This window comes from Drosophila kikkawai, chromosome X, assembly GCF_030179895.1.
Source record: "Drosophila kikkawai strain 14028-0561.14 chromosome X, DkikHiC1v2, whole genome shotgun sequence".
NCBI lineage: Eukaryota > Metazoa > Arthropoda > Insecta > Diptera > Drosophilidae > Drosophila > Drosophila kikkawai.
In genome coordinates this window covers 29,459,686-29,475,630 of record NC_091733.1, presented here as the reverse complement: position 1 = coordinate 29,475,630, position 15,945 = coordinate 29,459,686, and the positions used below count along the sequence as shown (strand labels likewise).

At 27.3% G+C, this 15,945-nt stretch overlaps 1 protein-coding gene across 1 annotated transcript in view; it reads left to right on the top strand.

Moving 5' to 3' along the window:
* The window catches only part of Proc-R (Proctolin receptor), a 35,025-nt gene extending 19,648 nt beyond the window's left edge, over nt 1–15,377 (top strand). Inside the window, exons 3-9 of the mRNA XM_017168629.3 lie at nt 4,904–5,318; nt 8,125–8,297; nt 10,908–11,024; nt 11,277–11,576; nt 12,500–12,741; nt 12,997–13,200; nt 13,668–15,377. Of these exons, the coding sequence (XP_017024118.1) occupies nt 5,152–5,318; nt 8,125–8,297; nt 10,908–11,024; nt 11,277–11,576; nt 12,500–12,741; nt 12,997–13,200; nt 13,668–14,117 (1,653 nt within the window). The 5' untranslated portion in view covers nt 4,904–5,151 and the 3' untranslated portion in view covers nt 14,118–15,377. The remainder of the gene's footprint in view (nt 1–4,903; nt 5,319–8,124; nt 8,298–10,907; nt 11,025–11,276; nt 11,577–12,499; nt 12,742–12,996; nt 13,201–13,667) is intronic.
* The last annotated feature ends 568 nt before the right edge of the window (nt 15,378–15,945 follow it).

Here is a 15,945-nt window from a genome sequence, read left to right as displayed (position 1 = left end):
ATTTAAAGTTAATTTTAAATGTTGCTTAAATGCAACTTATCCTAATCAGGAGAAAACGCGGCCGCAGGCTTTTCCAACGCTGCTACTCTTTAAAGCCCCAACATTTTCCACATTTTCTTTGTAGTTGAGTTTTTGCCAATTAGGAGCAAGGCACATTTTTTGTTGTTTTTATTTTTTTATTTTTATATATTTTTATTTCGCAGGTGCTGAGAAAATGGCACACAGCCACTTGACTTGCCCAAGCCCAGGCTTCTTTCTGCCAGCTTCTTCTGTCCGTTGTATTATTATCCTTGTTATTATTATTATTATTGTTGTTGTTGTTGTTGCTGTACCCACTGAGCCACTCACTAATTATGCAAAAGGGGGAGGGGAGGCAGGTGGAGGTGTATATAAGAATTTCTGTTGCATCTGGCCAAACTAAAATTCAGGCAAAAAAAAAAAAAAAGTAGAACGCGAGCAACGTCAGGAAAAAAAAGAATAGAGGAAACCGAAGGCAGTGGAAAATCCTGAGAATTCTTCTTTGCTTTTTTCGCACTTAACTGTCAACCACGCACACACATGTGTGTGTGAGTGTGTGAGTGTGTGTGTGTGTGTGTGTGTGTGCTAATTTAGGCATCTTTTGTTGTGTGACAGCGAGCGAAAGAGATGGAAACGGGGGTATTTCCCAGGAGTAAAGCCTAACAGGTTCATTAAATATCCTAGAAAAAGGAAAACTAATATTTGAGAAACTTTTTAAATTGTTTATAATTTTAATCAATTTTAAATATAAATGAATCAAATTTTAAACAATTGTACATTTTAATACATATTTATTTTAAATATTTATTTATTTAAAAAACTCTTAACATTGTAGAAAATTGTTATAAATATTTAAGTTTAGATTTTAAATATTTAAAAAACGATTTAATGAAGGGTTCAACTTTGTTTTACTTTGAATTTTACCTTTTTTGTTGTTGTAAGAGAAATATTAGTTAATAAATATTTTTAAAATTACTTGTATGTATTTTGCATATAAAAAATATTATTTTAAGTTATTTCTATAATTTTATGTAAAAAGTTTAAAATAATTTTACGTATACGCAATTTTTAGATTCTTATTATTTTAAAATGAATATAACGTATACGTAAGGTAGGTATTTTCTTATATTTTTTTAATAAAAAATGTACCTTAAATACAAGAAATATTTATATAAAAAAATACTATTTTTTTTGCTTAATTTATTACAAAGCTTAAACAAATTTTATGTGTACGCAATGTTAAAATTTAGATTATTTTTCAATACATATAAAGTATACAAGTTAATTTTAAATATTTTCTAATATAAAATATACCAAAAATACAATAAATTTTATTATTAAAAAAATGATTTAATTTATTAATTTATTTACTATTTATATCTGAGTAATTATAAAACAATAATAACAACATTACGTATACGTAATATTTTATTTTTTAAATATACACCAAACCTGTTATATATTTTTTTATAATTTAAAATTGTAAGTACATTAAAAATACTCTATAAAATATTTTGTTAAAATTTTTGGGCACTAAAAAAAAATTTCTTTAAAAAAAAATAGAAATGTGTGTATAGAAACCGTAAAAAAAGGACAAAAAGCGTCAACAAAAAGGCTTTGTCTGCTTGCGGCTTGCCACAGCAACAGCAACAAAAACAACAACAACAAAAACAACAACAACAAAAAACCACAACAACTACAACAACAACATCTACAACTAAGTAAAATCCCACTAAGAAGAAGAAGAGTAAAAAAAAATAAAATATAAAGAAGAGTGGCTGCAATGAGCCTCGTTTTACTCCGCGGCATTTCATCCATATTCCAAGCTCATCCTCCCTCATTCACTCATTCGCTCAATTATTCAGTCAGCCCAGCGAGTCAGGCATTCACTCATTCATGCCCCATTCATTCCAGCATTCATTCATCCATTTCCATATTCATTCATTGATAACTAAGGTGAGAGGGAGAGGGGGCAAAAGGCTTTGCCAGTGGCCTGGGTTTTATTTAAAGGCGACCGCTGAGCGGCACTGTTGAAAAATATTTATTCAAATATTAAAATAAAATAAATTAATTAAAATATATATTAATATTTAAAATATTTTTTAATGGTAGGAGAATACTGGAATATTTTATAAATTATATTGTATTATCTTTTTGCTGAATTTTGGTTAATACAAAATTTTATGGAATTATTTTTTTTTTTAAATATTATTATGTATTTATTTTTATACGAATTTTGCCTAATTAATTCTTAAAAATAAATGTATATATACTAAATATATTTGTTAAGAAAATCATGAAATCATATTTTTATTTAGAACGATATTTTTGTTATAACAAAAATTGATTATATAAATTTAAAAAAATGTAAGGGAATTATTTTATTTTTAATCATTTTATAAAATTGTAAGAAATTTGGTCTTAAATTTTTTTTAATAAAAAAATGCTAAGAATATTTTTTTGGGTGCCTTAATTTTTTAATATATTTTAAAAAATTAAAAAAATAAAAAAAAATTAATTAAAAATTTAATATATATATTTTTTTTGTACTAAATAATTTTTTCTAAGGTCATTTTTAGGTTGTTTCTATAAAATAAAATCTATAAAATTACCAAAAACCTTGAAATTTTACTGTTAAAAAATATCATTTAAATATTTTTAAGCAATTAATTTCTTTGACTTAAAAATAAAACCCTTTTTGTATTTTAAAAGAATTTAAAAATCCATGCATTTGTTTTTATATTAAAAATAATATTTTAAAAGCCTTCAAAGCTCAGTTTACGCTAAATACAAACTAGTTACATTCTCTAAAAAATGATCTTAAAAATGTACAAAAAGAAACCGAATTTCCTTATAGATTTTCCTGTGCACTTTTCTGTTTTTCTTTTATTTTTTTGTTTTGTTTTTTTGGCCCTCTCCTCGAATGTCATCAGATGTGGCCGAAAAACACAAACATTTTAGTATTTTCCAACTTTTCTGTTTGGGTTTTCCTAGTTCGCTTAATGCAACGAATATCGTTTTTCCTATATTCTCTTTTTTTTGTTGTTGTTTTTAGTTTTCCACTGCACGTACATGCAATATTTGCGAATTTTTTGGGGAAAGCAGAGAACGAGGGCCAGGGCATAGGACTTGACTGTGAATTTGCCACTTTTATTGTTTTTAAAACGCTTTCCAATTCCTAGCCTCGACTTTTGTCTATTTCCTCGATTTTTCTGCTGGCCCTCTCTTCGCTGCAATTGCAATTTCAGTTTTATTTTACGCGCAATTTGTCTGCTCGGTGTGGGAGAGAAAATCGTAGGGACACTGGACGGAAAAAGCTAAAACAAAAGAAAAAAAAATATATAAAAAAAAAGAAAAACCCGAAATTGAAAACCAAATAAATAAGTGAACTTTCAATGCGGGCAAAAGTTCAGCGAGGATAGAAAATCTGCAACAAAACAGCTTCGAGCAGAAGAAGAGCTTCTTTTGGTGGTATATCCCTTGTTTATATATATATATATATATATGTATGTATCCCATCTGTATCTGTCCGATTGTTTGGCCAATATCAATGCCAATCCCAGGCAGCCATAAATCATTTGGTGCCTGTCGATGTCGAGGAAAATGGCCAAAAGCAAAGACACAGACAAAGACAAAGGCGGCTGCCTGCCTTGGAATGATTAGCGAGAGAAATTATATCTCTTCCTTTTGTTTATCCTTGATTTAGTTTTTTTTTTGTATTTTTTGGGGGTTTTTTGAACAGCAAATTTTGTGCATTTTAATGGGTAAATATTTGGAATTGAAGAATGTAAGCATAAAGTTCTTGAAAAAAGGAAAGAAAAGTACTTTAGGGTTTTGTTGAAAGTTATTTCTTTGCATTTTAAAAATATATTAATATTTTTATTTATTAACTTTTATATACAAAAATTGTATTTAATTTGTATTTATAAATTTTGATACTTAAAATTTGTAATAATATTATTTGTATAATTTTCTATAATTTTAAATTAACAATTATACATTTAAAAAATATTATTTTTACATTTATAAACCTTAGATAACAAATATATATATTTTTTATGAGGAAATTTGTGCATTTTTAATTTTAAAAATATTTTAAGATTTATTAAAAGGGAATTCTTTGCATATTAAAGATCTAATTTTTACATGAAGAAATTATATTTAATTATGATTATTATATTTTTATATTTAAAATTTTTAGAAACATTATTTTTCTAATTTTCTTTAAATTTTAAATTTTTAAAATTTTTCTTCGCATTTCAAAAATATGTTTGTTCTCAAAAAAAAAAAACACTTTTGTATGAAAAAATTATATATTTAAAAATTATTTATACATTTTCATTTAAAAAATTTTTAAAAATATTATTTAAAATATTTTCTTTAATTTTAAATATCAATTTTAAATTTTTAAAAATTTTCTTTGCATTTTAAAAAATATATTTGTTCTCAAAGATATAAATTTTATATTAAAAAATTCTATTTAATCTTTATTTATACATTTTAAAACTTAAAATTTTTAATAATTTTATTTTTCTAATTTTCTATAATTTTAAATTAACAATCTTGTATTTTTTAAATATTATTTTTTCAACTATAAACCTTAGAATATTCTTTTCAATATTTTTTTTTAATTAGATTGTTATAAAAATATATTTCATTGGATTTTTAACTAGAAATATATTAACTTAAAATCTATATATATTTAACATAAATTATTTAAAATTATTTCTTTAAATTTATTTATTACGAAAACAGAATTTTGAGGGAGTTTGGACTTAAATCGAATTAAATTTCACCTCAAAATTTTAAGTCCCAGTTTCAAGTCGCAAAAAATTCCAATCTAAAACCCTTTCTAAACCTTCTTTCTTTTCCCAAATTTTTCCAGGGGGCGTGACAGAGTGGGCGGGTGTATCTGCGGCTGCCGGCAAAAGTGCAATCGGAATTGGAATTGGAATTGGAATCGGAATCGGGGTGGAGAATCGAAATCGGTTGGACGATACGCAACCGATACCCGCTTCGAACAACTCAAGTGGCCAGGATAGCCGGCTAACAACAAGGACTCGTAGTAGAGGCGGAGTCCAGGATTCAAAAAGGATACCAAAAAAGAAAAACCCAAACACACACACGCCGACAATGTCCTCTACGTCGTCGCAGTCCTCCGATGGAAACGAGACTGTTGGCGAAATGTTTTCGGAAGCGGAAACGGCGGAAGTGCGGCATGTTGTTCAACGCATTTTGGTGCCGTGCGTTTTTGTTATTGGACTATTGGGAAATTCAGTGAGCATTTATGTTTTGACGCGGTAAGTGCACTTGTATCCCCCACATGTCCTTACCCTTACCCTTACCCCTCAACCCCTCACCCCTTTTGCTGCTCCGCTGGCCTCTTCCCCGTGTCCTTGCCCCCGTTCTGCGGGTGTGTGTGTGTATGTTGTTATTGTTGCCGTTGGATTATGGCCCAAGCGAATCGCCAATGGAGTGGGCGTGGCCTTTAGGCGCTGTTATTTTATGCATTCTGCGCACGGAGAGAAAAAATTATAGGGGAAATATTGATTATGGAATTTTAAAAATTTTGAAAACTGTTATAAACTGTACTAAAAATTAATAAATAATAAAAAAGAATACAAAAAAAATAATGATAAAAAAATAATTATAAAAAAAATAATATTAAAAATTATATTGCAAAATTAAAATAATATTAAAAATAATAAAAAATAATATAAAAATAAAAATAAATATATATAATATATGAAAAATAATATTACAAATAATAAAAACATGATAAAAAAAAATTTTATTAAAAATAATAATACTAGAAAAATAAATTTAAAAATATAAATAAATAAAAAATAATAATACTAAAAAATAAATTAAAAAATATAGATAAATAAAAAATAATAATTAATAAATATTTACTTTATTACTATTATATTTACAAAAATTATTACTAATTTTAAAAACTCAGCAAATATTTGATTCATAAATTTATAAAATTATTTACTTTATTATTATTGTATTTAAAAAATTATGAATAATTTTAAAATCTAAACAAATATTTTATGGATAAACATAAAAACTTTTTCTCAATTATAGCCACTAGGAAAATGATTTTCTTCTGCTTAAAAATATCCAAAATTTTCGCTGTTCATAATTTTATATATTTACCTCATTTAACACCCATTTTTTCGCTGTGCAACAAAAATTGGAATACGAAAATGAAGCCGGCGAATGAAGCAGGTACGCAGCGCATTAAACACGGCATTTAATTGTTGCCACCGCCGCTGCACTTTAAAATCATTTCCACACCGCCAACAACAATAACACCAACAATAACAATAACAGCAACATCAACAACAACAATAACAACAAACGTAACATGCACAGCAACAACAATAAGTGAAAACAATAAGAGTCATTTTATGTGCCAAATGCAAAAAGCGTTGCATTTGTTGTTGTTTTACAGATAAGCAAATTGTGAAAAAAACCAATGAAAATTACAACAACAACAGTTACAACAATGAAAATTACAACAACAAAAATTACAACAACAGTTTGTGTGTTTTTTATGTATTTTTGAGAAAATATGCAGCAGATACAAGTGCTCTGAACAAAAGTATGGGGAATATAAATACTCTATGGGTAAAGAAGGTCAAATTTAGGATATAGTAGAAGAAGAAAATCAATTAATAATATTTAAAAATAGGTAAAATAATAAAAAATTATACTAAAACCTAAATGAAATACAAATAATCATTATATAGTGATAAAATTAATAAATAAGTAAATCAGATAAGTCAATATACAAAATCAAAAATAAATAAATAAAATAATAAATGAATAAAATAATAAATAAACAAAATAATAAATAATTAAAATAATAAATGAATAAAATAATAAATAAATAAACAAAATAATAAATAATGAAAATATTAAATAATGAAAATATTAAACAATGAAAATAATAAATAAATAAACTAATAAATAACTAAAAATATTTATAACTAAAATTACTAATACTAATAAATAGACTTAATAAAAAATTCAAAATTAATTAAAAAACTCTTTAAATAATTAAAATATACTTAATACAAAAATTAAATAAAAATGTAAAAACTAAAAAAATATATATACCTAAAAATAATACTTAAAATAATAAATATACTTAATAAAAAATTCAAAATTAATTTAAAAACTTTAAATAATAAAAATATACTTAATAAGAAAATTAAATAAATATTTTAAGCAAAATTAAAAACATGGCAGCTTTTTAAAAACAATACATAAACTAAATAAATTACTTAAAACTTAAATAATAATAAATTAAAATAATAATTATTATGAGAATTATTAATGTTTATTATCATTTTAATTTTTAAATTTTTAATTAATTTTTTTAATTTGAAATTAGTTTTTCTTAAAAAAAAAATACATTTATAAATATTTTCTGTATGACTTAATAAATACTTTAGTTGTGTTATTTTATTATACTTAAAAAAAAGATTTATATATTTTTTAAATTTTAAATATATTCTTTCAATATTTAAAGGGCCTTTCTAATTAAACAAATTATTAACATATCACATTTCCTTTGTTGCTAAAGAAATGAGCACACTTACCTTGCCACTCTAACAGTTGACTGTAATTAAACACCAGGTTGATGTTTTTTTAATTTAAAATTTGTTTGCAGTTTTTTCATAGATATTTTTTTTATTTATATTTTTTATTCATAATTTTTTTTCTGTTAAAAATACAAGAAAATTAAACTATCAGCACTGCGGGCGCTTTTGAGAGACAAAACAAAATGTTAACAGTTAGTTTTTATTGTTCATCTTTTGGCTTTATGACTGTGCCGACATTTGTGCGCATTTTCGGAAAATGCCCTGCCCCAGGGAAATTCCAACCCCCCTCCCCCACAACCCCTCCTTTAGATAGCTTTCGGGCAATTTGCTATTTCAATTGGTGTTGCACTTGGCGAGCAGCATTTCGCATTGTCCACCAAAAATGGTTTGGCCTGATTTTCAAATGTGAATTGACTTCCAAAAAACAAAACAAAAAAAAAAACATAGAGTCCTCGAAAGACAATAAACGCAAATGGCCAAAAATTTTCAGGAAACGCATGCGGTGCACCACAAACATATATCTCACGGCGTTGGCCATCACGGACATTGCCTACCTCACCTTCCAGCTGATCCTTTCCCTGCAGCACTACGACTATGTGAAGTACCATTGCGAGATCTACTGGCAGCTCTACGGGATCTTTGTTTGGCTCTGCGACAGTTCAGGTGAGTAGTTGTTGGGGAAATGTATAGAAAAAGGTATACAAATTAAAGTAAATTTTAACTAAAATTAAGAAGACTAACAAAAAGGAATATAGGTTTATTTAGAGGAAAAAGAAAAATATTAGAAAAATATAAATTTATTGAAAAGAAAAACTTAGGCAGGAATTATTTAGTTAATTTTTTTTTATTTTTTAGAAATCAAATGGAAACAACATTTGGCAGGGAAAGGAATATATATTTTTTTTTAAATAAAAATCTCAACTTAATTTATAAGCAAGATAAATTTTTAAATATTTATACATTTTATTAAATGTTCTAAACTTTTATTCTAAAGTTTTCTAAAATGTTCTAAAATTGTCTAAGGTTTTCTAAAATTTTCCAAGACTTCCTAGAATTTTCTAAGGTTTTCTAAAATTTTCCAACACTTCCTAGAATTTTCTAAAATTTTTTAAAATGTTCTAAACTTTTATTCTAAAGTTTTCTCAAATGTTCTAAAAATTTCTAAGGTTTTCTAAAATTTTCCAACATTTCCTAAAGTTTTATAAAATGTTCGAAACTTTTTTCTAAGGTTTTCTAAAATTTTCTGAATTGTTCTAAAATTTTCTAAATTTTTTAAAAAATATTCTAAACTATTTTTTTAAGTTTTCTACAGTTTTCTAAAGTTTTTTTTTTCAAAAGTTCTAACATTTTCTAAAATGTTCTATAATTTTCTTTAATTTTTACAGTTTTCCAAAATTTCTAAAATTTTCTAAAATTCTATATTTTGTAATTTTAGGTTTTTATTTTATCAAGAAAAAAATGACCTAAATAACAAATAATAAAAATTAAATAATTTACTTAGATTCTGTTTTCATAAATTCCATTTATAAGAACAAATACATTTAATCGGCAGAAAAAATCAATATCTGCTAATTTATTTACTATAAATAAACCCTTTAAAAATAATTCTAAAAATCCATTATTTGCCTTGAAATAAAAAATGGTTTTATGGGGGCAAAAGGCAGCCAGAAGAGTGGAAACTAGGAGGAGGGCAACATCAAGGGCAGTGGGCTGGGTGTGTGGATTCCATAAATTCCCCGGGTTACCCAGGCAAACCCCCTGAATTCCGGGATGGGCCCATCAATTGGAATTGCACCTGCGGCGACTGATGCTGCTGCTGCTGTTGCTGCTGCTGCTGTTGCTGCTGCTGCTGTTGCTGCTGCTGCTGTTGCTGCTGTGCATCAATTTCATTGAGCTCTGCCAATTTACGAGGTATAGTTAGCAGCGCTTTCTGTGAAAATGCCAGCGGTCAGCTGAGGCTCACTGCCATACGATACTCTAGTGCTAGCCCCCATTTTCCACTTCCACTTCCACTTCCACCACCCTCCTCTCTATTTTCCGGTTCTGTTTCCCCTTGATTTCATCCCGCTTTTCCGCAGCACCGCCGCGGCTCATCAGCGGAGCACACGGACGTCAATCGTTTAGAGTGCGCAGCGTTTTGAATAAATTGACAGCCCAGATGGGGGACCGAAGGGGGGAAGGGGATTAATAGAGCAGTTCGGGGGGGTTTTTTATAATCCCAGTGTGCACACATATAAAAAATAGATATATAAATCATTAAAAAGCATTATTTTTGAGTGGAAAAGGGATGTTGGATGTTTTGAACCAAAAAGGAAAGGGTTTTTCTTTACAAAAATGGTTAGAATATATTTTTTTAAGTTTAATTTATAAGAAGAAGTCTAAAAAAATTTAATCTTAAAAAAAAGAATAATACAATAAAAAATAATAAATGAAAATAATAATAAATAAAAAAAATAAAATTATTGCATTTCAAATTGAAAATGCTAAGATTTTCTTAGACATTTGGACTCGTTTTTTTTTATTTAATTTTAAATTAATATTTAAATTGATTTTTTAGTTAGAATAGTAATTTTTTTTAAGTTACAAGCTTAAAGAGTTTATAATTATATATAATTTATTTAGTTTTTTGTTTTAAAATATTTGAAAATATTTTTTTAGTTCCTTTTTTATTAAGTTACAAGTTTAAAGAGTTTATTTATTTGAATAATCATTTTTAATTGTATTTATTTTTTTTATTAAAATATTTTTTATATATAAAATATTATTAAGAACTTTTTATTTCCTATAAATTAAAATATTATTAAAATTTAAGAGGTTTCAAAATAGAAAAAATATATTTAATATTTCCCTCAAGCCAAAAGTTTTAAAAATTGAAATACAAAAAAATTTAAATTTAAATTTTTATATAATTTATTATAAAAATTAAAATTTTTGTAAAAGATTTTATTGAAATAGATTTGTTTATAATATAATATATTACATTTTGTTTTAACAATTATTTATTAGGTTTTATATTAAATAATATATAAATTCCTTCTTTATTAAATATTTTCATTTTAAAAAAATGTAAATATTAGTTGGAAATAAATTAAAAATTATATAAATATTTTAATTACTGCGATTCCATTTCTGTAACAAATTCAAAGACAATATTCTACATATTTTTCCAAGTGCAAAACCACTGATTGCACCTGGATTGCTTCACCTGCCTCTGCCTCTACCTGTGCCACCTCCCAGTTGTCTCAATTGCTTTTTCTCTGTTTCTCCGGACAGGTTACATCTCGATTTACATAGCCGTGTGCTTCACCATCGAGCGATTCATAGCGATACGCTATCCGCTCAAGAGACAAACATTCTGCACCGAGTCGCTGGCCAAGAAGGTGATAGCAGGTGAGTAGTGGGTGGATAGTGGGTGGCCCTCAAGGGGGATTTGCACACGCAACTGAGTAATGGAATTATTCACTGTCAATGCCTGACTGTGGGTGGAATGCCAATAAAAAAAGTAAAGAGGATATAAGAATATTTTAAGAAATAAATGATAGATAAAGTAAATATTAAAAATCTTTGATAATAAATAAAAAAACTTATATATCTGTTTAAGAAAACCTTTTAAATTTCAAATATATATATTTTTTTTGTTAGCCGTGTCCCTGTTCTGTTTGCTCTCCACACTCTCAACGGCATTCGAGCACACAATTAAGGTCGACTGGAAGCTGATTGATGGCGCCTACCAGAACTGCAACCAAACGCTGGCCAATGTCTCGCCCATGCCCCCATCAACGTCCGTCACGCCGGCCCTGTCCACGCCCCCAATGGTTACGCCGCCGACCATTTGGAAGGAGAAGGAGCTGGAACAGAACTTCTTCACCCAGGAGTCGTCGACCGCCAAAAGCTCGAGACTGCTGTTCGACTTTGGCAGTGGCAGCGGTGATGGAGAACCAGGTGAGTTTTTCAAAGACCAAGCTAAAAAATCATAGCCTACTTTTGGGCAAAAAGTGTAAAGGAAATATTTGGAAAGAAATTTTAAAACGCTTCAGAGAATAAAATAATTTTTCTTTACTTTTAAAAGATTTTTTTTTTATACAAATATATACAATTTCCATTACTTTAAATATTTAAAAAAATTAAATAAAATATTAAGTAAAATGTAGGATTTTTTTTAATTGAAAATTTACAATTTCCATCACTTTAAATATTTGTACAGTATAAAATAAAGTCTGTATTCTATTTTTTAAAATACAAAATAAAGTCTAGTAGTTTTTTTTATTTAAAAATATAAAATTTCCATCACTTTAAAATATTAAATATTTTTAAAGTATAAAATAAAATCTGTAGTAATTTTCTTATAGAGTTTAAAATGTTTTTATATAGAGTTAAAAACGATCTAGATTTTTGGTATACATAAATATAAAATTTCCATCACTTTAAAATATTAAATATTTTTAAAGTATAAAATAAAATCTGTAGTAATTTTCTTATAGAGTTTAAAATGTTTTTATATAGAGTTAAAAACGATCTAGATTTTTTGTATACATAAATATACAATTTCCATCACTTTAAATATTTAAAAAAAATATAATAAAATATAAAATAAAGTCTAATATTTTTTTTATTCAAAAATATAAAATTTCCTTCACTTTAAATATTTTTAAAATAAAAAATAAAGGTTGTTTCATTAACATATAATTTTTTATTAATATAAAAACCCAGAAAAAAACGTAAATTTTGACAGGATCACACAGAAAAAAATCAACAAAAAATATAAAATAATAATATTAAATATCAAATAACATGCCATTAAAATTTCTCCTAGTGTAACTGTCTGCAAACATGTTATTTTGGTTTATTTTTTCGTATCTCCCCAGTGAACATTCCACGTCTTCGCCGACACTGGCAGTCATCTGGATTTGTGACGCCGCCAACTCTGAGGAAAACGCTTCAGGACCAAGAACGAGAGCTGGAAAATGGGGGGAAAATTGGACAGAAACAGGAGCTGGTACAGGTCACCACCGAGAGTTTGCTACAGTTGTTACGTAGCAAACGGAGCACGGACCACCACAACATCACGGATGCATTCGCATTTAATGTAACGGAATACTGTCAAAATGTAAGACTGCAAATATTCTAGGGGGGAAATCCTTCAGAACTCCTTTGGGGTAGGGAGGATGAAAACATGAGCAATTCGCGGAGATATATTTGCAACGATAACTTTAACTCATATCTGGTGCTTTGAATTTCGCAAGAGGGGAAGAAGTTCAGAAATGTTTAGCGAATTAAATTAATCTGTGAGCTTTGTGTTAAGTTCTTTAATTTGAAAATATAGTTTTCATTTAATTTTTAATATTTTTGGAATATTTTACAGATGACTCTCTACAACCATGGTCCATCGGAACTTGGAATGAATGAACTATATGCTAATATCTGGAATGTATTCACCCTGCTGGTCTTTGTGGTGCTGCCTTTGCTTCTGCTGGTCACTTTTAATAGCTTTTTGATCCTTTTGGTTCATCGTTCGAAAAGCCTGCGAGGGGATTTGACAAATGCCAGCAGTATAAGGCGAACAAAAGTGAGTTTTGAAAATTAAATAGACCTAAAACTGGTAAAAATCGATTAAAAATCGATTAATTATGGGTTTTTGGGCTAGGGTTTTAGATTTTTAATCGACAAAAAATCGATATCGATATCCAAAATGATTGATATCATGATATTATGATTAAATTTATATATATTATAAATTAAAAAAAAAATTAAACAAAAAAAACATTTTTGGACTATAAAATTTGGGTAAAAAAATCGATAGTTAAAAATGTTGATCTCAGGAAATATTGATAGTATAAATTATTTGTGGTACAAAATCTAAATCAATTTTAAATTTAAAAATCGATAGTCAGATTTCAGAAAATCAGATTTCAGAAATTATCGATAGTAGATAGTAGTAGAGGAAAATAAAAAAATCATTTATAAATTTAAAAATTAAAATTAACCAATTAATTATTAAATAATTCCCATCCCCCTCTCCCTTCTCTCTCACAGCGCAAATCAAGCTCTGGCATTAAGGGCAGTGTCTCCCAGGAGAATCGCGTCACCATCACCCTAATTGCGGTGGTCCTCATGTTCATTGTTTGCCAACTCCCATGGGCCATTTACCTGATACTGAGCACCTATATGGAAATCCAGGTGGGCACCCAACTGGTGGCCGGAAATGTCTTCAATCTGCTGGCCGCCCTCAATGCGGCCTCAAATTTTTTCTTATATTGCGTTTTGTCGGACAAATATCGGAAGACGGTGAGGGAACTGATCACCGGGTATCGCTATAGGCGTCGGCATGCCAGAAACAATACGAGTCTCTATGTGCCGCACACGACCACCACGCTGAGCCACATCAATGGCCATGATCATGGTGGTAGTCATTACGGAGGAGCTGGAAGCCGTCGAAGTCGTAATAATAATAAATCCATGGCTACGGGTCGCCTGATAGCGTGATTTATGTGGATTTATATATATATATTTTCCAAAGGGAGAGAATGTGTGTGGAAAAAAGGTCACCAGAAACTAGGGAAACTAGGAAAATTCCAAGGAAAAACTTAAAAGGTGGCAACACAAAAAGGATAAGCCAGAAATAAAGGCGTGAAAGTGATTATTACTTTAAAGTAGAAAAGAAAATCAGCATGAAAATATTCTTAAAAATATTTAATATTTAAAATAAAGCTTGACTTTGGTCTGTAAAATATTTAATTTTAAAATACAAAAAAAAATCATCTTAAAAAGCTAACTTTTAAAGTAAAAACTATCAAGTTGTGACTTGACTTTAACTGTCAAAGCAAAAATTATCAAGTTAAGACTTGACTTTAACTGTAAAAGAAAAAATTATCAAGTTAAGGCTTGACTTTAACTGTCAAAGCAAAAATGATCACGTTCAATCTTGATTTTAACTGTCAAAGCAAAAATGATCAAGTTCAATCTTGACTTTAATTGTCAAAGCAAAAATTATCAAGTTAAGACTTGACTTTAACTGTCAAAGCAAAAATGATCACGTTCAATCTTGACTTTAACTGTCAAAGCAAAAATGATCAAGTTCAATCTTGACTTTAATTGTCAAAGCTAAAATTATCAAGTTGAGTCTTGTCTTTGTAAACCTTAATTTTCGTGTAAAACATTCTATAAAATATTTATATTCTCTTTAAAAAAACACCAAGTCAAGCTTTTGAAAGATTTCTTAAAGATATAAAAGCTGTTTTTCTTTTTCCACTGTATAAATCAATATCTTTATGTACATCTCTCTCCAAACACTATATATACATACATATAACATATTACAAAACATACATTGTGCCATAATGTGATGATTATAGATTTATGCTAGTTAACCTAAACGTAATTGTTGTCCTAAGTACTAAACGCATCAAATCAAATACACAATACACAATACACACACAAACAAACACACACACACATAAGGATGTTTGCTACTATTTGGCCAAGTCCCACGGGGCGTATGAATAACGCACTAAAGCATATTAATTTGGTTGGCATTTCCCTGAAGTGGGCACAGGGAGTGTATATATCGGTTAAATCCGGTTGAGAATATAGTCCAGTTCAGTTAGCAGTCCAGCGGGAGGGACATTGCTGAGAAACGGAACAAGAATAAAAAATATACAACAACAACAACGACAAAAAAATAAGGACACCAAAGGAGGAAACGAGGAAGGAATAACTATTGAAAGGCTTGTAAAACTACAAAGTACCCTCTGTTTTTTTTTGTATAAATTATATATATTTTTAGCATTTTGTAGAAATAATTTATAATAAATTATATTAAAAAGAAAATTTCATTAAATTATGTATTTAACAAATGAAATTATTTTTTGATTTGCGGTTGAAAAATGTAGATTCGATTTTATTTTACTAAAAAAAAAAACAGCAAAGCAGAGGCTGCTTATTTTTTAAATATAATTTATTTTTATTTTGTACATATTTTTTTTTTATATATTTTATTTTTTATATATTTTATTTTTTATATATTTTATTTTTTATATATTTTATTTTTTATATATATTTTATTTTTTATATATTTTATTTTTTATATATTTTATTTTTTATATATTTTATTTTGTATATATATTTTATTTTAATATATTTTTATATTTTCTTGTATTTTATTTTTTTACTATTTTTTTTTTATATTTAAATTTTTAATTTAAATTTTTGTTATCAGATAAATATATATATTTTCACTTATTTATATTATTCCCTTTATTTCCATTTCTTTATTTTAATATTTTAAATTATTAAATTAAATATTTATATTTTA